This window comes from Rhincodon typus, chromosome 13, assembly GCF_021869965.1.
Source record: "Rhincodon typus isolate 14 chromosome 13, sRhiTyp1.1, whole genome shotgun sequence".
Taxonomy (NCBI): Eukaryota; Metazoa; Chordata; class Chondrichthyes; order Orectolobiformes; family Rhincodontidae; genus Rhincodon; species Rhincodon typus.
In genome coordinates, this window is record NC_063344.1 from 3,102,265 (window position 1) to 3,124,074 (window position 21,810).

Below are 21,810 nucleotides of genomic sequence, written 5' to 3' on the forward strand. Positions count from 1 at the left end.
CACTCACTTCATTAGATCCAAAATCTGAAATAAAAGCAAATTGCAGGAGAAACACAGCTGTATTGGCAGCATCTGTGGAGAGAGAAACAGAGTAGACTCTTCTATAAATGATATTAATTTTAACGTGAATCATGTCTTACATCACACTCAGGACCCATCTCTTAGATCTGCCTTTTTGATCTCCTACCATTTGACTATGTGCCCTAACCTGCACCCTACCTGACCGGATGTCAATCTTTCCTTTACATCTCCTGAGAAGAGCCTTGGAAACTTTTTACTTCCGTTCAAGACGTTGTGCCTGAAGCTAAATCAGAAAAAGCTAGAGGAACTCAGCAGGTCTGGCTGCATCTGTGGATAGAGAAAGCAGGGTTAATTTCAGGTCCAGTGACCCTTCTTCAAAACTGTTTGCTTCGGATCTGAAGTTGTCTGTGTGCTTTTAGTTGGGGAGGGGCTGGGGGCTGGAGAATGCAGTTCAGGGGGTTACTTGACTCTGGCTGAGACCTTGCATGTCCAGGGGCCGGAAGCGGAGGTCCCTGTAGCCCTGGGGGGGAGCTCTGGATGAGAGCAGGAGGATGTGGAGAGCTGGGGACCGCTAGAAGCTGGAGGCTGGTCCAGCAGCATTTAATTCAGGAAGAGAAAGACAGACAGAGAGAGATGCAACGGACTGAAGAACAAAATCAACCCCGATTTCAACTTTTCGGTGAGTTGATGATTTTGTGAATGGCAATTATATAACCGTTTATTTAAATTATAAACTGGATAGTTATTCTATCAGGTGAATGTTGACATGACGTGGTAACAGCGAGTTACCCCAGATGCTGGAATCTGTGCTGAAAACAAATTTCCAGCGTTTTTGTTTTGTTTTCAGACATAAAGTGGTCCTCTCCATCGAACTCAGAACGATCCATTCATTCACCGAAATACTAAGCAATACGTTCTCTCCCGCACCCTCCGCTCAAATCGACTCAAAATTCGATCTGTTTGGCCATCAAAGACCCAACATGAAAACTAAACTTTGTATTCCCTCATCAGCCTTCTCTTTGGAATTCCTTTACCGGAACCAACATAAAAACACACAAATTCCAGCCAATTGTTAACAATTTTTAAGGAACATCTTCTGCGTGTCATTCGAATCCAGATGCTTTGCTTTTCTGGTGGCTTTGAAATATCATTTCGTGTAATTTGCAGATTTAAGATCTGCACAAAAACCATTGCTGGTCACAATTGTTGAAATCTTTTTTGTAGACCCCCCCCCCCCCATCGTACTGGCGCCAGAATCAAGGATTTTATTTTTGTTTGTTTCTCCTCCAAAAATTCTACTACAAAGGACAAGTTTTGAAAAGAGTGAACTTTGCAAAACAAATATCTCTACGTTTTTAACACGTGCGGCTGGTATCTTGCTGATCGAAGTTTTGAGAATATGAATGTTTTCTTCAAACCGCAGGGTTCAAATATTAAAATATCGAGAAGAAAATCTGTCCTTTCCGGTCAAAACACTCCGCGAATTTATGGGTGCATTTTGGACAGTGGAAAAATCAGATAAACCTGAAGGACACGAGAAAAATATTGGTGAATGTCTTTAAAAAGTGCAAGTTAAATCAATTTTAAGCAATCTGTTTTCTCTGTGTATTCCAAACGTTGTTCCATTTTTAAAATTCACATTTTACGTGAAATGTCTGTTACCCCCAAGGCTGGGCAACCTAAATTGATTTTTGTTAAAAGTGAAATGATCTTGTTTGTGAAACATTAACTATGTTTCTGTTTCCTCTAATGTTTGTCCAGTAACTTTTTTTTATGCCACTGTATTGTAGGTTTTTTGGATGTGGTTTTGCTCTCCCACTTTAGGAAAAGGTGTTAGCAGCAGTTCAGGGAAAGTTTACTGATGCCTGCAATGAATGGTGTTGGTGGAGGCTTTATCTTAGGAAGGAAGATTCGGCAGCCTGGGCCTGTATCCTTTGGAGTTTTGAAGATTAAAAAGTGATCTTATTGAGACATATAAGATTCTAGGAGGACTGGACTGGGTGGCTGTTGAAACAATGGATTTGCCTTGTGTAAAATACTGGAATTGGGGGCACAGTCTGCAAATAAGGGGTCTTCCATTTAAGGAAGAGACAATTTTTTTTCACTCAGTGGGTTATGAGCCTGTGTAACTTTTTCCCAGAGACTGAGTTAGGCAGGAATGTACCAGACTCAGAACAACCGGGATCTTATTGACCAGACTCAAGGGGTTGAAAAGCTCATTCTGCTCCTCAACCTGTTTATTTATTGCCCAAATTTAATTTGTTGTGGAATTCTTAAAATATAGAATCATTTTGCTGCATAAGGTTTAATATTTCTGCAACCGAAACATTTACAGAAATGTAACAGTAAGACAATGTATCTTCTCAGAATATTTCTGTGAGTAGTAGACTTTTGCAATGCCCATTTAGGAGGGATGGTATATCCAAGAGATTTGCTTTTTGGTCTTATATCAATGTGTGATTGTGGCAAAACACTTTTTACAGAAAGAAAATGGAGTAAAAATTACTTACACCAGTTTTCCATTGCAAAATCCCAGGTCCTCCATATTCTGTTGGGTTTTTTGGAATAATTTCTTTATGTTTACATGTTATGCTTCTGTCAGGAAAGCCCAGGATTCATGAAGCTATTTCTCATCTTGCCCTGTGCCCTGTGAAGAAGTCTGTAGGTACTTCTGCATGTGATTCTGTTCATGCACCCTTTGTGCTGTACAGTTTTACGTCACCTCCTCTCCATTCCTCCTGCCAAAATTATTCACTTCACACTTCTGTGTTAAATGTCATCTGCCATGTGCACACCTATTTCATCCTGAAGTTTGTTACTGTCTTCCTCAGTCTGCATTTCTGAGTTTCATGTCATCTGTAAACTTTGAAATAATTCTGCGCATAGAGGTCCTGTCAATTAATAAGAAATCAGAAGAGCAGTGGTATAAATATCACCCCTGGAGAAACACTGTTAAATATTTCTTTCCAGTCTGAATAACAAACTGTCTCAAAGCTACTTTCATTAATCCTGTGGGTTTCAATGTAATTAACTAGTGTCTGGAATAGTTGAAGTGTGATACAGTATGAGAAAACAGCTGGACTTTAACGTCGCTGGTGAGAGATGTCCTCACTGCCACTGGAAACAGTTCCGCGCAGAGGATGGCACTGTGTAATCCAGCTCCAGTAATCACCACTCCATCAGATCCCGGAGCTGGATTGCTATTGATCAGTGGCAGATGTGGACAAATGAGTGTGGGCCTCCCTTCAATATTTTGATCCTTTTCGGACCAGCTTGTAAAATCCCTGGAAGGATCAGTCAGAACTTGCACAACACGGGCTCTGAATATCTCCTCAGGATACAGCAGCCCTTATGGGGACTGAAGGAGATTGCTGGAGAAACCATGAGGTATTTTATATTGAGCTCACTGGGGTACTAGGAAGAGCAGGACTGTTTTTCCTGTTTCCCTGTGTTTGAGCAGTTCACTTTGCCACTGCACCCCCAGAACCATCCCATGTGGCTCCGACAGGATTTATGTTAGTACCGTTGCAGACGTGGTAAGCAGTCCGAATTTGTCCCCCGGAGTGGAACAAATATCAGCAGCTCACGCCCAATATGACAATGAAAGATAATTTCTGCTGAAGATTTAAGAATAAAAGAAGTAGGAGCAGGAGGAGGCAATTAAATCTCTTAAGCCTGCTCCGCCATTTAATACAATGGTGGCTGATCTCATCTCGGCCTTAACTCCTCTTTCCGGCTTGCGATCCCTAACTATTTAACCCGTTAATTAAAAATTTAATTACTGTAAGTAATATCTCTTCATTCCATCCTATATGCATTGGGCTAACAATGTGAATTCTGTCTCCTTTCAAACAGTCAAAGGAGATTTAATGGACCCATCTCATATGATCTTCACTGAGTATCAATTAGAGTAATAGGAATAGTTATAGTATTGGATTTAGTTATAATAATCAGTTATAGTAATCCAAAGGTCAGAATTAATTGTTTAGAGTATGCACACACACTTACGTTTAGTCCATTAAATAAATGGAATGAAAGCTCAGTATTGTTCATGGTGACCATGGAGTTATTGGATTGTTGTGAAAAATGATCAGGTTCAATAATTCCCTTTAAGGAACAAAATCTGTCATTCATAGCCTGTCTTTTCTCCACAGATTTTCATTTCCTTCTGAGACAGCTACTCAGTTATACACAAGATGGTGGTCAAAATTGAAACTATGTGTTGTAAATCATTTTGAATTAAAGTCAGTAGAATTAACAATGATTCTGTCCACAATGCCAGCAAGTATCAAAATGTTTCATAATCCTTTTATGTAACTAGGATTTAATTGGACAGCTTCCAACTGTTAGGAGATACTGAGAAGTTTGCTTTGTAAATGTAATCTGTCATTAAAAAGAAAACTAATATATTGAATTACGATTAAAATGACCAGGCCTTTCCTTTTTCAGAGTTACTGATGAAAAGAAAGAAAAGGGCAGTGTGGCTTTCGAGCGTTCTGCTTCTTCTCTCACTTGTAATCATTGCCGTTGGTATTTTCACTGAAACAAGGACTGAGAATATCAGCATCATCGGCTATGCATCTGGAATAATTGTAAGTGAAAATGAGAAATTCCTGTGAGTGGGAATATGTAATATTCTCCAACCACAAATGAATACCATAGCCATGCACACTCACTTAAAGGACATTGGTGAAAACACAAAGTGCAGTTTTATGCATTTAGATTAATTGCACTGCATCTGTCTCCCCACACTTCCTCGCTCCTCAGTTTTTACTTCTCCTGTCATTTGGGAAGATAATGAGATCCAGTGGAAATGATGATCTCCACTGTTACCAAAGATCAAGCAAGAGCTAGCAACTAAGACATAGTAGTAGGGATTAGCTATGAAGTTTATACACATCTCATTTTCACTCCATACATGTTGTAGACAGGGAAGCTCCTCAAGGGTAGGTATGACCTTGTTTTAAAGTTGAGTTTCAAGTTGGTTCCAGAATTACATCAAGCAAGAGATGCAGATTCACATGTGTTTCTATAATAATTTCTGAATATTTCTCTTTTAGATGTAGCCTTATCCATCATATACTTTAAAATATGACTCTGTGGAGTAATTTTCAGTATTCTCCGAAATTGAACACAGTGAGTGTAGTTGCATGTTATATACATTCTACTTAAGGCAAGTCCGATGACAAATGTACATGCTGTGCTCTGTCTGAGTCATTTAGATGGTCTCTACTGTTCTGTGTTATTCATCATACTCAGCTTTGTCTGCTGCATGCCATTTTAATTAGCTCAAATTTCTCTTCAATCTTACAATCTGAAATTGCTGACAGAAAATAAAATACATTGACATTTCCTTAACTTTGTAAGGCAATGTGGCATTTACTGCAAACTTATAAAATACTCAGGCAGTTTTTCTTGGCATAATCCAGTACTAGTAGTTTCCCAGAAACCCATGCTAATGTTCTGGAGTCATAGGTTCGAATCCCACCATGACAGATGGTGAAACTTGAATTCACTCAAATCATGAGTTTAAAAAAAAAGCCTAGCAGCAATCATGTAACCATTGTTGATTATTGTAAAGAACCATCAGGTTCACTAATGTCTTTCAGGGAAGGAAATCCGCCATCCTGACATGGTCTGGCCTACACATGACATATTTCCAGAATGCCTTTGATAATGTGTCACACAGGTGGTTGCCCAATAAGATGAGAGCTCATGGTGTTCGGAGCAAGGTATTGGCTGACTGGCAGAAGGCAGAGCGTGGGGATTAAGGATCTTTCTCAGGATTGCAGTAGGTGACTAGTGGAGTTCTACTGGGGTCAGTGTTGGGACCATATTAGATGTTAACAATCTGGATGAAGGAACTGTGGGCATTGTGGCTAAATTTACAGATGGCACAAAGGTAGGTGGAGGGACAGGAAGTGTTGAGATAGGAAGGCTGCAGAAGGACTAGGACAGGCTAAGAGAATGGGCAAAGAAATGGCAGATGGAATATAATGTGGGAAAGTGTGAGGTTATGCACTTTGGTAGGAAGTATAGAGGTGCTGACTATTTTCTAAACGGGAAAGACTTTGGAAATCTGAAGCACAAAGGGACTTGGGAGTCCTAATTCAGAATTCTCTTGAGGTTAACATGCAGGTTCAGTTGGCATTTAGGAATGGAAATTCAAGGTTGGCATTCATTTGAAAAGAGCTAATATAGGGGTGTACTGCTGAGGTTATATTAGGCTCTGGTGAGATTGCATTTGGAATATTGACAGCAGTTTTGGTCTCCATATCTGAGGAAAGATGTGTTGGCATTGGAGGGTGTCCAGAGGAGCTTTACAAGAATGATCCTGGGGATGAAAGACTTGTTATATGAGAAGTGGTTGAGGAGCCTATGCCTGTACTCAGTGGAGTTTAGAAGGATGAGGGAGGGTCTCATTGAAACTTACAGAATACTGAGAGGCCTGGATGCAGTGGATGAAACAGCAGCGCTCCAGAAGTTTGTGATTTTGAATAAACCTGATGGACTATAACCTGGTGTTGTCTGACTTCTGACCTTGTCCACCCCAATCCAACACTGGCACCCCCACATCATAAAAGTGGATGTGGAGAAGATATTTCTACTAGTAGGCAGCCAGATGATGGTGACTCTGTGGAAATCACTGCCACAGAGGGCTGTGAAGGCCAAGTCATTGAGTGTGTTTAAGGCAGAGAGGGATAGGTTCTTGTTCAGTAAGGGGATCAAGGGTTATTGGAGAAGGCAGGAGAAAGTGGTTGAGAAACATATCAGCCATGATCAAATGGCGGGGCAGACCTGATGGACAGAATGGCCTATTTCTGCTGCTATAGCTTATGGTCTTATGGTGACTCCAGATCTACTCTTATCTGCCCTCTGAAATGGCCCAGCAGACCACTCAGTTCAAGGGCAATTAGGGATGGACCGTAATTGCTGGTTTGGCTAGGGATGCCCATATCCCATGAATGAAGTTTTAAAAAAAGTGAAATGCGCCAGATTAGCATTGTAGGTGCCGTTAAGTGATGGCATGTTGGAGGGATTCTTCAGAGTCAGTGGGCTGGATTATACCAGAAGTTAGATTCCTTGACCCCCAATGAAAGAGTTGGGGGGTGGGGGTTGGTGGGGAGGAGCATGCTAAGGGAAAACCAGCTGCCCTGAATTCAGTAAAATTGGGATTTCTCAAGGATAGGAAGCCCCCGAGACCATCAGCAGGCCACGTTGAAACAGTTGGCCATGGTGTTAGATCAGGAAGTGGATCAATGTTTGGGGTGGAAACATTTTGAAGTAAAGAAGATGATTTAGACCCAGTAAGCATCACTCGTTTACTGCTTCTGCTCTCCGTGGGGGCAGGATGAGGAGTTTAGCTGGTCGGAGTTTGAGAGGTGAATAGAAGAGAAATACACCCTGGGTGGACTGGCTAGGGGAAGGTGGTTAGAACCCAAGGGGACACATGAAGGAGGGAAACTCACCTCCTCTGGCTAACAGCCCTTGTAGGGAAACTGACTGGGCTGTCCCTTGGCTCAGTTTGTCTAAATCATTTGAAACTGAAAAGTTTTTTTAATATCAGGAATAGAGTGAGCCATTCAGTTAAGACACTGACAACTTCTGTTTTTTTTAAGAGTACATGTTTGATTGTCAGTGCTATCTGGTTTTAATCAATACATTTCCTTTGCTTCAGTCAATTTTCAGAAGGTACGGCTCCAATTGGGAGAGGTAGACGGGAGACTGCATAGATGGTTAACACTAAATCAGCACAAGGTTACGGGTTTGGACCTTGTTTCAGAAGCAGTCTACATTACATTTTAGGTGCAAAAGCACAATTATTATTTTCAGCACTTGAAAGCACATCTACGTCTATATATTACTGTGGAACTTATTGGACAACTTTGCTACCAATCAGTACTTAAGGAATCTGTTTTGTAGTTTATGAGCTACCTCAAGGAGATTGCACAGGAGCTAACTATATATCCACGAAGCGCCCCCCTCCCTGATACTATAACTAGCGACAAATGTTTTTATTTGGCTGTCTACATGGGGAGTTAAATTGATAGTTAAAACCACATTTTGGAGGAATTGAATCCAAGGAGAGTATTTGAGAAAAAACATATTGAAATTACATAATATTAACACTATTTTTCCAGACATGTTGACAAGATTTAGAAATTGAGAAGTTATGCTGTTTAATTTACTTTAAAAGCTATTTTGACTGACGTTTTCTGTGGAATCCCATATATTCAACCTTCTTTTTTCAGTTCAGGGAAAATGATGGGTGATCGAAGATGAATATTCGCTTTGGGTCTGCTACAGTGCAGTTGGATCATTTAGAATCTAATCTTGGGCCATCTTTTGGCTTTTCAGTTTCTGTTCATTAGTTACAGATCAAAGAAGAATATTGAGATCTCTGCAGAGAAAGTTAACAGAAAAACACCTGGAGGCAATCCATAGTCAAGTGCTAATGTTTGAAACAAAGCAAGATTGTCCTGTTGTAGGTTCTACTTTCAAAATGAATCAGAATCCATGTAGTAAATATGAACTCTTTAATTACAACCAGGACAGACAAAAATTACACATAGAATAGGGGATACCATAAATAATATCTCACAAGATTGCAATGAATCATATGATTCGCTATGTAAATGTGACACAATGTGCAATATCCCCTGTAAGTGCAAATTCCTGCAGATGCCGCGGTATCCCTTCCTTTCCAACATGCCTCCAAAGTGTAGGATTTCTCACTCAGTAAGTGTGGTCCATGAATCACCTACAACAGTAGCCCCACTCCATCCAATACCCATAGACAGTTGTTACTCATGTGCCACACGATTATAGAACATCCTCACCAAGGTACATGGCAGTCTTGGTGGCACAGATTTCCTAGAGAATCTTGTATGTGACTCCTTACATAAATCTTCTTAAATGTTATGCTTGTCTCTGAAAAAACTGAGGTATAGCCAAAGAATTGTCTAATTTTTGTTTTAACTCCCTCTTTGGCTATTCTTTTTAATGACACATGGAATAGGGGATACTATAAATATTAGCTCACAGACAGTTCCTGTAAATATGCCTTCTTTATTCTATTCCCATTACAATTATGAATTGTCAGAAGTTCTCCCTTATACCTGTAAACCACACGGTTTTCATACGTCGAACTCCTTCCTGTTGGTACTGCTTCCAGGTCAAGAGTTCCCAGGTCACATAGATCAGTATTTCATACAATTCAAAAAGATTACAATTTTCAATGCCTCAACAATGATAGAACTCTTAAAATTCCCTTCCTAAAATTTCATATAATGAATTACAGAATCCACAGAAATTTTAAGGAGATGTTTTATATATGTGCAGTCAAATTGAGTCTCAGAACATTAGAAGGTTTTAACAGCTATTTGAGGATATATTAGTATTTTAATCATTTTAAACTACAATGATAATTTGCCAGAGAGCCTCTCTGAGGCACTGGGGCAGCAGAAGGATTACATTAAAATTAATCAACTATATTCATTTGATTGTTTAAGGTTAAAGAAAAATAGTTTTATTTATTGTCTTACAAACTACACACAGAAACATAGAAAACAGAAGCAGGGGTAGCCCATTCAGGCCCAGAGCCTGCTCCACCATTCAATATGATCATGGCTGATCATCCAACTCAGTATCCTATTCCTGCTTTCTCCCCCATACCCTGTGATCCCTTTATAACTATATCTCACTCCTTCTTGAAAACATTCTACGTTTTAGTCTCCACCGCTTTCTGTGGCAGTGAGTTCCACAGGCTCACTGCTGTCTGGGTAAAGACATTTCTCCTTGTCTCAGTCCTAGCCAAGGGACTAAGTGGCACCAGATGTTCAGTCCGCTTAAAAGATCAGAAATATTTAAAATTAACAGCAGGCTCAGAAAGTTCCCTGATTATCATCTGGTATTTATTTGCGTGGTCTTGGTGAAAATTTGTAGCTTGGGTTGTGGATGCAGTTGTTCGTTAGCTCGCCAAGCTAGTTGTTCTGTGGTGGGCAGACATTTCATTACCTTTCTGGGCAACATCATTAGTGTGAGGTCTAATTGAAGCGTTGGTGTTCTGCTTCCTTCTGGAATTATATGATCCTCTGGTGTGATGATCTGTATACAGACCGCTGCTAAAACAACAGAACCAGAAGTAACAAGATCATCACACCAGAAGATCATATAAATCCAGAAGGAAGTAGAACACCAACGCTTCGGTTAGAGCTCGCACCAATGATGTTGCCTAGCATGGTAACGAAATGTCTGCCCACCACAGAACAACCAGCTCAGTGAGCTAACGAACAACGGTATTTATTTGCAAATGTTATAGATCTTTGATAGGCTATTACCTTTGTCATTTGATTCAATAGAAACTCATAGTTCTGTCTAGATTTGAAAATGAGTGAATTGCTGAAGTCAATCTCAGAGATTTCCTGCTGCCTTTGAAAGCAATGTGTTACAGTGGGCCAACATAGTAATGGTGGGAAATGTCTGACCATCTTCGTTCTGTCGCACCTTTGGCTGAAGGGATGAAAGAGTCAGTGAGATTAGACAGAACCCTTCTTTCAATGTGAGGCAGAGCCAGAGGAAACCTCTGAATATCGAAGCTGACCTATAGAGCCAGTTCAACTTGACAGAAGGACGTAGGCCCTAGTATCCCAAGGGTCAAGTCTGATGATTATTCAACATTGACCTTAGAGCAATTATTTTTGCCTATATCCTCCATGATGATAAAGTAGCCATTTTCAGAAGCACTATTACTGGCTCTAGCTCAGGAGATTGGTGAAAAATATCCCAAAAGATTGATCTCTCTCCATCGGAAGTCTGCTGGCCTGCTGATTCGAGGCATCCAATCATAAATTCAAACAGAAAGAAATGGTACTTGCAAAAATACACCATAATCCTTGCCTTTTGGAATATTTGTTCCCCACATACCAGTGTGAAGGAACTCACAGCTGTTCTCAGTGAGACTCAGTACCTTAACAAGCGTTAGCTTAATATTGTACGCAGCGTCACCTTTTGTTGCAGTGATAAAATGGAGCATACACTCTAAGGCTGTAGCATAGGCTTTGTTGTCCAAATTTAGTGCCTGAATTACAAGCAGAAAGCAACAATGACAAGCTGATGGTTCTTTAAACCTCTCTTGCTCTGTGATGTTGCCACAAGTGCTCATGAATTGAGCATGAGCAATGTCAGTAACTTTGAAGAGAAAATCTATAAAGATCTAACCAACCAAGAAATGGTACAAAAGTAAGCCCCACAGACCTCAGTACTTGGATCAGCCATGATCATGGTAAAAGGTAATTGGACACTATTGATTTAAACACAAAATCACTAATGCCGCTGTCCTCCTAAATGAAAAACTAATCTTGCCATCACTGGTGTTGAGCACAGGCCATCTGAATGAATCCAGTGAGGCCCTAGCACTTAATTGACTGCTGTTATGTGCCAGAGGGAATTTAGGATGTTTTGCCCACTTGTGTGGTGTATTGTGTTGGGTATTTTCCAAATTAACTGATTCAGTGATGTTATGTTATGACTTGAACCTGGGCTACTGTTACCATAAGAACCCTAACTAATGCAGAGTGCTATTGCAGGCCTGATTACTGAATGGTATGATAAACCAATAAACCAATACTGTGACTAAGTAAACATCTGTAGGCCATAATATTGGATATAATCCATACTATAGCTGAAAAGACAGAGGTTAATCAAGGAATATAGTAATATAGATTTTCAAAGTTGCATGTAACATGTTTAATAGTGGTATAAGAGTGAATTGCTAAAATAAATGCAATGTTGGTTATATGTGTGGAATTACTAAAAGCATTTAACCAGGCATTAAGAAGAATAGGGGATAATATGTTTGTGTTTTAGTGAGTCAGTAATTAGAGTGTATAAATTTAACATCAAAACCAAAATAATAAAGTGAGAAGCTAGGGGAAAAAAGTAAATAGTTGAATGGTAGCACATGGAATCATAGAACCCCTACATTGTGGAAGCTGGCCATTCAGCCCTTCAAGTCCACACGGACCTCAAAAGAACATCCCTCGCAGACCCATCCCACTACCCTGTCCCTGTAACTCTGCATTTCCCATGGCTAATCCACCTAGCCCACACATCCCTGGACACTATGGGAAAGTTAGCCTGGCCAATCCACCTACATGGAAAGGAGAGTAATAGAGTTTGGTTTAAAGGAGGGATTTGAACAGCAGAATAGAATTAACACAAGAAGTGGTTTTGAAAGGAGTGGGGTATTGTGGCTGAAAGGTTTCAATCGGAAAGAAAGCTGAAGTATTATTTCCGAATTCAAGGAGAGTGCAGTTACATAAAGCTGTCCCAGATCTGGGAGGGGAAAATTAGCCCAAAGTGCAGGTGATTTGCCAATACTTTGCTTTCTCTTGTGGTATATTTGTGATTTCAACAAGAACACCTGCTGATTTCTCCTTCGTTGATCATTTGAATTCTTTCCTTTTTATTGAAATCAACAACAAACCAACCAGGTAAACAGAATACAGGATTCTGCAACTCGCTCTGATGGATTCGCATACAAAATGGGATGCTCAAAGTAGCTGAATACTTGCATTTGTTATGGACCAGATCAGACACTCTCAAAATATTTTAAGAAGGTAGTCTTGACCCTAAATTTTTCTTATTTTAAAGGCAAGTGTACTGTGTGCATTCCAGATGCAATTCGATTGGTCAAACTACTCGATGTTAAGCAAAACACAATTTATTCAAACACTGTAGTTAAAATACAACCAAAGAGAGAAGAACTTAGAATGACTTAACTCTGTTGGAAAACTTAACAGATACTGTAAGTATTATGAATTAACTGTTCCAATACAGTAACATTCCATAAACACAGCCCTTGGCAAAAAGGCAAATTCAGAACACAGATTTTTTCACATGTAATGCCCACAGTAGGAAGAGAAATCCCAGCTTCTAGCTGTAACCGAGAGTGAGGGGTGGGGGGGTGGGGGGAGGTGGTGGGGCGGAGGTGGGGAGGTGGAATAGCGTCTACTTCTTCAAGCCTCCAGCAGCTTCTGCTGAATCTAGAAACAAAAGAAAACTAAAAATCCTGGTTTGTGAGAGCTGGCCACATCCATCCAGGCTGCTTCTATTGTTCCAACTTTAAAAAAAAATCCCAAGGCCTCAGAAATTGCTCAGCACCTCTCGTTCAACCTCTCTCTTAAAAGAGCCCAGGACAAAATACACCTCTTAAAGCCATGGCATCGTCACACATTATGTTGTCTGAATTTGTTACAATAGTAGCTGTAAAAAATTGTTCTGCTTAGAATAATGTGACTCAGAGTGCTGTGTTTGTATTTTTTCCATAGCTTGCTTTTGGATCATTTCTGGGACTGCTGGGACTGTTCCTGGATGAAAACCGGAAACAACTGGTAAGGTGTTTTAATAATCACTTAATTTTCTTTATTTATTCACGGAATATGGGTGTCATTGGCTGGGCCCTCATTTATTGCCCATTTCTGAGTGCTCTAGAGAAGGGATGCGAACTATACCCAATCAGGTCATTATTGTCCAAGGGTCTATTTATCCCATGTTTAGAATAGTTTCTAGTATTTTCCCTATTATAGACGGAAGGCTGACAGGTCTTTGTTCCCTGTTTTTACACTCGTCCTTTTCTTAATTAATGGGGTAACATTTGCAACCTTCTAATCTGCAGCAATCATTCCAGAATCTGTAGAATTTTGGAAGATAATCACCAACACATCTACTATCTCTATATCCAACACCTTCAACACTCTAGGAAGTAGACCATCAGGTTCCAGGCTCATAACAACTTTCAGCTTCATTAACTTCTCCAGTATGACCTTCTTATAAATACCAATATCCTTCAAATCCTCTTCTCTTCTCTCAATTTACCTGTGTTCAATGTGATTTCTTGTATCTTCCTCAGAGAAAACAGACACAAAATAATCATCTAGCTTCTCTATTCCCCATTTTATATTCTCCCAACTCTGTCTATGATGGACCCACTTTTGTCTTGTCACATCTTTTCACACAGCCACAGAAACTTTTATAGTCAGTTCTTGCGTATTTTGTGAGATTATATTGTATTCATTGTCCCTTTCGCCCAGTTTCTTGGTCCTCCTTTGCTGTATTCTAAAAATCCTATATGTGGCAGCTATATGTCTTTTCCTAAGCCTCTTTAATCCTTAACTTCCTTTATCAGGCAGAATTAACTGAACACTTCTGATTTTTTGCACTTTGAAGGAATGGATCCATTGCTTATGCAGAATCCTGTCCTTAAACGTATTTTCCCAAATTCATCTCAGCTAATTCATGCCTCATGCCTTTATAATTTCCCTTATTCAAATTTGACAACTTAGCTTCAGATTGAACTACCTCACTTACAAACATAGTGTAAAATTCTTTCACATTGCAGAAAATCATCCCTAAAGGTACTTTTACAAGATTATTTGGCTCTTTCACGCTACTTAATTTTAGATGTAAAATAGAACATCCACTAGTTGGTTCCTCAACATACTTCCTGACACACTCCAGAAACTCATCATGGTGGCTCAGTGGATAGCACTGTTGTCTGACAGTAACTGGGTCCTGGGTTCAATTCTACCATCGGGTGACAGTCTGTGTGGAGTTTGCACATTCTTCCTGTGTCTGCTTGGGTTTCGTCCAGGTGCTCTGGTTTCCTCCCACAGTCCAAAGATGTGCAGATTAGATGGATTGGCCATGCTAAGTTGCTCCTAGTGTCCAGGGATGTGTAGGTTAGGTGGATTGACCATGGGAAATGCAGGATTACAGGGAGCTGAGAGGGATGTTCATTGGAGAGTTGGTGTGGAATCGATGGACCAAATGACCTGCCTCCACACTGTAGAGTTTCAATGATTCTCATACTCCACAGCTTTAGTGCTCAATTAGTTTACCCAGTCTATATACAGATTGAGGCCACCCATGATAACTATGTTGCACATGTTACAAGCTTCACTCATCTCCTCATTAATAGCATGCCCCCATACTCAGTGACTTCTTGATGGCTCATTCATATCTCCAATCATTTCTGTTGTCCCTTCCAGTAAAAAGATAAACATACACTGAGATAACAAGGTGTAGAGCTGGATAAACACAGCAGGCCAAGCAGCATCAGAGGAGCAGGAAAGCTGATGTTTTGGGCCTTTCTGAAGAAGGGTCGAGGCCCGAAACGTCAGCTTTCCTGCTCCTCTGATGCTGCTTGGCCTGCTGTGTTCATCCAGCTCTACACCTTGTTATCTCAGATTCTCCAGCATCTGCAGTTCCTACTATCTCCTAACCATACACTGAAGTGTTTTGTGATTTAAATATTTGGGAAGTGACTCTATTTGCTCGAAGAGTTGAATAAACTATAAACACAGCAGTGACATTACAGGTGTTGTTTTTGTGAATAAGTAATGTTCATTTTCTGAATGAATGTTGGAGATTTTATGCTGTGTGTGTTAAATGTTAGAAATTCTATTATTCATGGGATGTTTATGGTAAATGCTTCAGAAAGCAGTCTGAGAATGAAGGTGGAGTCAGTTTCCCTGCCAATGTGAAAGACTGTGGAGCAATATACCTGCCCTGACCTTTGCTTTACTGATGACAAATGTGGACTGTGCAGTTGGATCTTGCCAAGAAGCTCAACAGTTTCATTTAAGCTGCTTTTGGAACGGCCGTGGCAGAACAAAAGACCAGACGGTGAGGTGCCAAGCCGCATAGACACAGTCACAGAGATAGTAGAAACTGCAGATGCTGGAGAACCTGAGATAACAAGGTGTAGAGCTGAATGAACACAGCAGGCCAAGCAGCATCAGAGGAGCAGGAAGGCTGACGTTTCGAGTCTAGAAGAAGGGTCTAGGCCTGAAACGTCAGCCTTCCTGCTCGTCTGATGCTGCTTGGCCTGCTGTGTTCATCTAGCTCTACACCTTGTTATCTTAGACACAGTCACAACTGAGCTGGGCTGATTATGTAGCCAAAATGCCTGACAATCACTGAGCAAATAAAGCCTCCTATGGGAGAATCTGGGTTTGCAGTGTGCCCTTGTAGCAGGTAAAGGAATCACGCCAAGGATGTTCAGGAGGCTTGAATTCACTTTGACTGAATATTGACTTTGAGTCCAGGGAGAGGCTTGTCCAGGATTGTTACAATTGGCACAAGCAAGTCAAAAATCTTGTGTTTTCCTTTGTGTTATGATCCCAGCTGATGTTATTACCTGTCAATTTCAGACAGGAAGCTGGCTTGCTAGATCATATTTTGATTTCTTTTGGTTTTAATAGAGTTATCTCTCATTGAAACATAAGCAGCAATGCTGCAGATTTTGCTTTAACAATATATGGCAGTTTGTTATAAAAAAAAGCTAAAATAGAATAAACCAAGCCATCTACTTGCAACACAGATTCACAGATTTTTAATAACACCTTAAAAATATACTTCCATTAATCCCAAAACTCTGAACTGAAAAGCAATAAAATAGCATTTCTGTACTACCCAAAACACACCCTTGGTACAAAAATCTGAACACCACTTGTTCAATACTCACACCAGCGTCACTGTAGCTAACACCTTGATAGGTTTAAGTCATTTGTGACTTCAGCTTTTAGACTAGAACTGCAAATAGCTTCTTTCTGCAGCTATTATATGTCTGCTTAATACTCAGCTTTAAGTAAGCTTTGCAGGGTTTTGTCACAACACTTCTTATCTGTGACTAATACTGACTCTTCACTCTAAGGGAACCGAGTTGACGACATACATCTTTCCCGTCTGAGGAGTACTACTGTCAATGACCATCTTATTCCAAGGACTGCTCCAAACTCATAAGTAAAACTAAAAGAAAACCTGTCTCTCAAAATTGAATCAGAGATAGTAGGAACTGCAGATGCTGGAGAATCCGAGACAATAAGGTGCAGAGCTGGATGAACACAGCAGGCCAAGCAGCATCATAGGAGCAAAAAGGCTGATGTTTCAGGCCTAGACCGAAACCCCATTCATTCTAAAGCTAACTCTGAAAAACACAAATACTTACCAAGGCTACAGAAATAGTTACAAGTTAATTATTAATTTCAGACACACAAGAGAAAACTCACATCTCTCACAAACCCAGAATCCAAGAACCCAAACTTGCAAAAAATGATATCAAACATATAAATCCCACAGATTACATCACATTTGAAAGCAAGTGCTTATCAGACTATTTGACGTAAGAACACAATTAGACCATTCAACCCATTGAGTCTGCTCCACCATTCAATGAGATCATATCTGATTTGTTAAGCCATAACTCAACTTTCCTAGACAACAAGGTGCAGGGCTGGATGAACACAGCAGGCCAAGCAGCATCATAGGAGCAGAGAGGCTGACGTTTCGGGCCTAGACCCTTCATCAGAAAACTCAACTTTCCTGTCTTGTTTAACCTTTCATTACCTTACTAATTAAAAATCTGTCTCTCTCAGCCTTGAGTATACTTAATGACCGAGCCTCAACAACCCTCAGTGGTGAAAGTTTCCACATATCAGAGGCAGAGAGGAAAATCAAGGAGAGGAAATCCCAAACTTGTCTCAATATGTGATAATGATGAGCCTAGTATAATTGAAAGCAAAATACTGGAGTTGCTGGAAATCTGAAACAAAGACAGAGAATGCTGGAGAAACTCAGTGGATCTGGCAGCATCTGCAGAGAGAGATATAGAGCTAACGTTAATGGGTCAGGTATGATTCTTCTTCAGAAGAAGAATGATACCAGATTCAGAATATGACGTATTATTCCCTGCTCCCTTTTCAAGCCTCATTATGGTAACTCAGTTATATTCACGCTGATGAGACTGATTTTCAGGTGTGGGAGAGAGGAGGAGGGCCAGACACAGTCACCATAGAAACACTGAAAATATGAGCGGGAGTAGGTCATTCAGCCCTTTGACCCTGCTCCCCCATTCAATATGATCATGGCTAATCATCCAACTCAGTCCCTTGTTCCCATTTTCTCCTCATACCCTTGATCCCTTAAACCCTAAGAACTATATCCAACTCCTTTTTGAAAATATTCAATGTTTTGGTCCCAACCACCTTCTGTGGCAGAGAATTCCACAGGCTCCCACTCTCTGGGTGAAGATATTTCTCCTTGTCCCAGTGCTAAATGGCCTGGCCTTTAAACTATGACCTCCTGGAAAAATCCTTCCAGGTAATTTGTGATAGACATCACCATGCCTCATTTTCCTGGGAATGTCATCAAGTACACACCTCAGATGGAGAGGGGTAGCAAGCAGATACTGAGGAACTGAAGTACACATCATACCTTTCTAGTCATCACAGACCATCTGAATGGATGTGAATATTCCTGCAGATCCCTTCATCCAGAAGTACAAATGGATGTGCAGTGGCTGAATGTTAGCCAATAGGAAGTGGGCGGGGAGTTGATGGTTGAGCCTCCCGTATTATTAGACTTCACATCTGGTGGAGAAGGGGATAGAATTTATAGATACATGTGTAAAATATATCATCCAGCCTTGGATAGTGGCTTTGTGGAGATTCCTTTAATGGAGGTAATCTCTTTCATGTTCTCCAACTCTGGTGATGTATTATGTTATGACACAGGGATAGCAAACCAGATGAAATCAGCCTCACTATCATGGATTCACAACATGTGAAATTAAAACATTCAATGACCCTCAAAGTCGCCAATTGTTCCAAACCACACTTCGCAAATAACCAACCTTGGACACCAAGTTTATGACTTGATCAAAAGTTAACAATTTATTGTTAACAATGCATCTTTAGTGGAACACAGATGAACTACAAGGCAATCTAATTAATATTTATGATCTAAGAAACCCAATCTTCTTTGATTACCAGCCCTGACTCAAACAGCAACAGTCAGATAGACACCGTTAAAGGATAAATTTTAAAAAACCATAAGTTGCTAGTTGCATAACTGTTTCAATGTTGAATACCAGTCTTCATGAAATCTGATGGGTGTATTACAGGCGTGGAGGATTTTACCTTGGCTTCTTTTCTCAGGACTTCCAATATGTCAATAACTAGAGAATAACTAGAGAGAGCAAAACAAAAAAACACAGTCCGGTGCAGCCTCCAAAGTGTGGTGGGTGTGTGGAATGCGCTGCCGGCAGTGGTAGTGGAGTCAGATACTTTAGAGGCTTTTAAGCGAATCTTGGACAGGCACATGGAGGATAGTAAAATGTAGGGTTTGCAGGGTAGATTGATCTTAGAAGGATAATAGGTCAGCACAACATTGTGGGCTGAAGGGCCTGTACTGTGCTGTACTATTCTATGTTCTATGTTTTATGTTCTATGTTCAAAGCAGCACTGCCTCCTGGCCAAAAGCCAGCTTGCCTTTGGTTTCTGTTTCTTTTCCAACATTTTCTGTGGTTAGCTGGTCAGTGCGAGTCCTTCCATGGTTGACCAGTTGAGCATCCAGCCAGCTGCCATTTCCAAAGCATAATGACATGCCAGTGCTGATTCATCTACAGTGTTCGTAGAGCAGTAATTAATCTGCATTATCTTTCCAGGCCAGATCCCAACAGCAAATATCAGTTCTTTCCTTTCGTTTTTATTAAAAATAAGCTGCTGTTCAAAGTTCAATTCAGAATTGCAACTTGCAGTTCCAAAGCAAAACTGAGAAAAATAAAGGACAAGTAGTGGTGATCTTCACAGTTATCTCTCACTCGGGGAGTGAGAGTGTCTGAAGCAGCATGGAAGGCCCATCCATGTTGTAATCTGGAGTGATGAATAGCTCCAGCTTTCCTCCATATGGAAAGAGATCTCTTCCACATAAACTGTGCCATTGGTGTGTATTGGACAGGCTTGGTTGTGCAATTAACATACCTGCCATGGCCAACAAAGCCTAGTGTAGGACTTCTAGTTCCAAGGCAGGGACACTGCCTATAATGCCATAAGCCCTCCCACCAGTTGTATGGTTTCAATTTTGCTAATATTGCCTTGTCTCCATCAAATACATTCTTTTCCTACGTTTCCTTATTCTTGTGTTCCTCTTCATGTTCATAGAATCACACAGCATTTAAACAGACCCTTCGGTCTAACCAATCCACGCCAATCACATTCCCAAACTACACTAGTCCCACCTGCCTGCACTTGGCCCATATCCCCCCAAACCTTTCTTATTCATGTACTTATCCAAATGTCTTTTAAATGTATCTGTACCTACATCCACCACTTCCTCTGGCAGTTCATTCTACACACAAACCACTCTCAATGTAAAAAAGTTGCTCCTTACGTCTTTTTAAAAATTTTCTCCTTTCACATAGAAACATAGGAGATAGGAGCAAGAGGAGGCCCGGCCTACTCTGCCATTCTTCACGATCATGGCTGATCATCCAACTCAATAGCCTAATCCTGCTTTCTCCCCATAACCTTTCATCCCATTCGTCCCAGTGCCAAATCTAGCTGCCTCTTGAATACATTCAATGTTTTGGCATCAACTACTTCCTGTGCTGATGAATTCCACAGGCTCACCACTCTTTGGGTGAAGAAATGTCTCCTCATCTCCGTCCTAAATGGTGTATCCCAAATCCTCAGACTATGGTTCTGGACATATCCATCATCAGGAACATCCTCCCTGCGTCTACCCTATACAGTCCTTTTAGAATTCTGTAAGTCTCTATGAGATCCCCCTCATTTGTCTGAACTCCAGCGAAAACAATCCCAACCTAGGCAATTTTTCCTCATATGTCAGACCTGCCATTCCCGGGATCAGCCTGGTAAACCTTCGCTGCGCTCCCTCGAGAGCAAGAGCGTCCTTCCTCACAAAAGGAGATCAAAGCTGCGCACAGTATTCTAGGTGTGGTCTCACCAAGGCCCTATATAACTGCAACAACACATCCCTGCTCCTGAACTCGAAACATCTCACAATGAAGGACAACATACCATTTGCTGGTTTTGGGTATGAGGTCCTTTATGTTCATCAGTAGTTGTTGTAAGGTTTGTGGGATACCTAGGGGTCCGAGTAGTCTTGTAGTCATCTCTGAATGCCCTGATGTACGGTAGGGTGATTAGTGAGTCTGGTCGTGATGTGTCTCCCTGCTGTGGTCTGTCTCGGAGGCATTGTAGCTAATTTGATTTGCCCAATCTATGTGCAGATTAAAATCACCCACGATCGCCAATATTTCCTTATCACATGCATCTCGAATTTCCTGTTTAATGGAAATCCAGCCTCGGGCAACTGTCTGTGTGGAGTTTGCACATTCTCCCCATGTCTGCGTGGATTTCCTCCGGGTGCTCCAGTTTCCTCCCACAGTCCAAAGATGTGCAGGGTAGCTGGATTAGCCACGCTAAATTGCCCATAGTGCCCAGAGATTTTTAGGTTAGATAGGTTAGACATGGGGAAATTGGGGGAATGAGTCTGGATGGGATGCTGTTCGGAGGGGTGGTGTGGATTTGTTGGGCCGAATGGCCTGTTTCCACACTGTAGCGATTCTATGATCTATGATCTATAATCTAAGAGGCCTCACCAATGTCCTGTATAATCTCAACATGACGCCCCAACTCTCATATTTGATGGTCAGAGCAATGAAGGCAAGTGTGCTAAATGCCTTCTTAACCACCCTGTCTACTGGTGATGCAAATTTCAAAGAATTATATACCTGAAACCCTAGGTCTCTCTGTTCTACAACACTCCCCAGGGCCCTACCATTAACTGTATAAGTACCCTTGTTTGTTTTACCAAAAACAATACCTCACATTTATCCAAATTAAACTCCATCTGACACTTCCTCAGCCCATTGGCCCAATTGATCAAGATCTCTTTGCAATCCTAGATAATTTTCTTCACTGG

The 21,810-nt window shown here is 40.8% G+C and overlaps 1 protein-coding gene across 2 annotated transcripts in view; it reads left to right on the plus strand.

Moving 5' to 3' along the window:
* Positions 1-500: 500 nt before the first annotated feature.
* LOC109938244 (transmembrane protein 255B) overlaps positions 501-21,810 on the plus strand; it is a 40,334-nt gene continuing 19,024 nt past the window's right edge. For both annotated transcript variants that reach the window (XM_020536686.2, XM_048604615.1), the window contains exons 1-3: positions 501-700; positions 4,471-4,613; positions 13,353-13,415. In XM_020536686.2, coding sequence (XP_020392275.2) covers positions 559-700; positions 4,471-4,613; positions 13,353-13,415 — 348 coding nt within the window. In that variant the 5' untranslated portion in view covers positions 501-558. The remainder of the gene's footprint in view (positions 701-4,470; positions 4,614-13,352; positions 13,416-21,810) is intronic.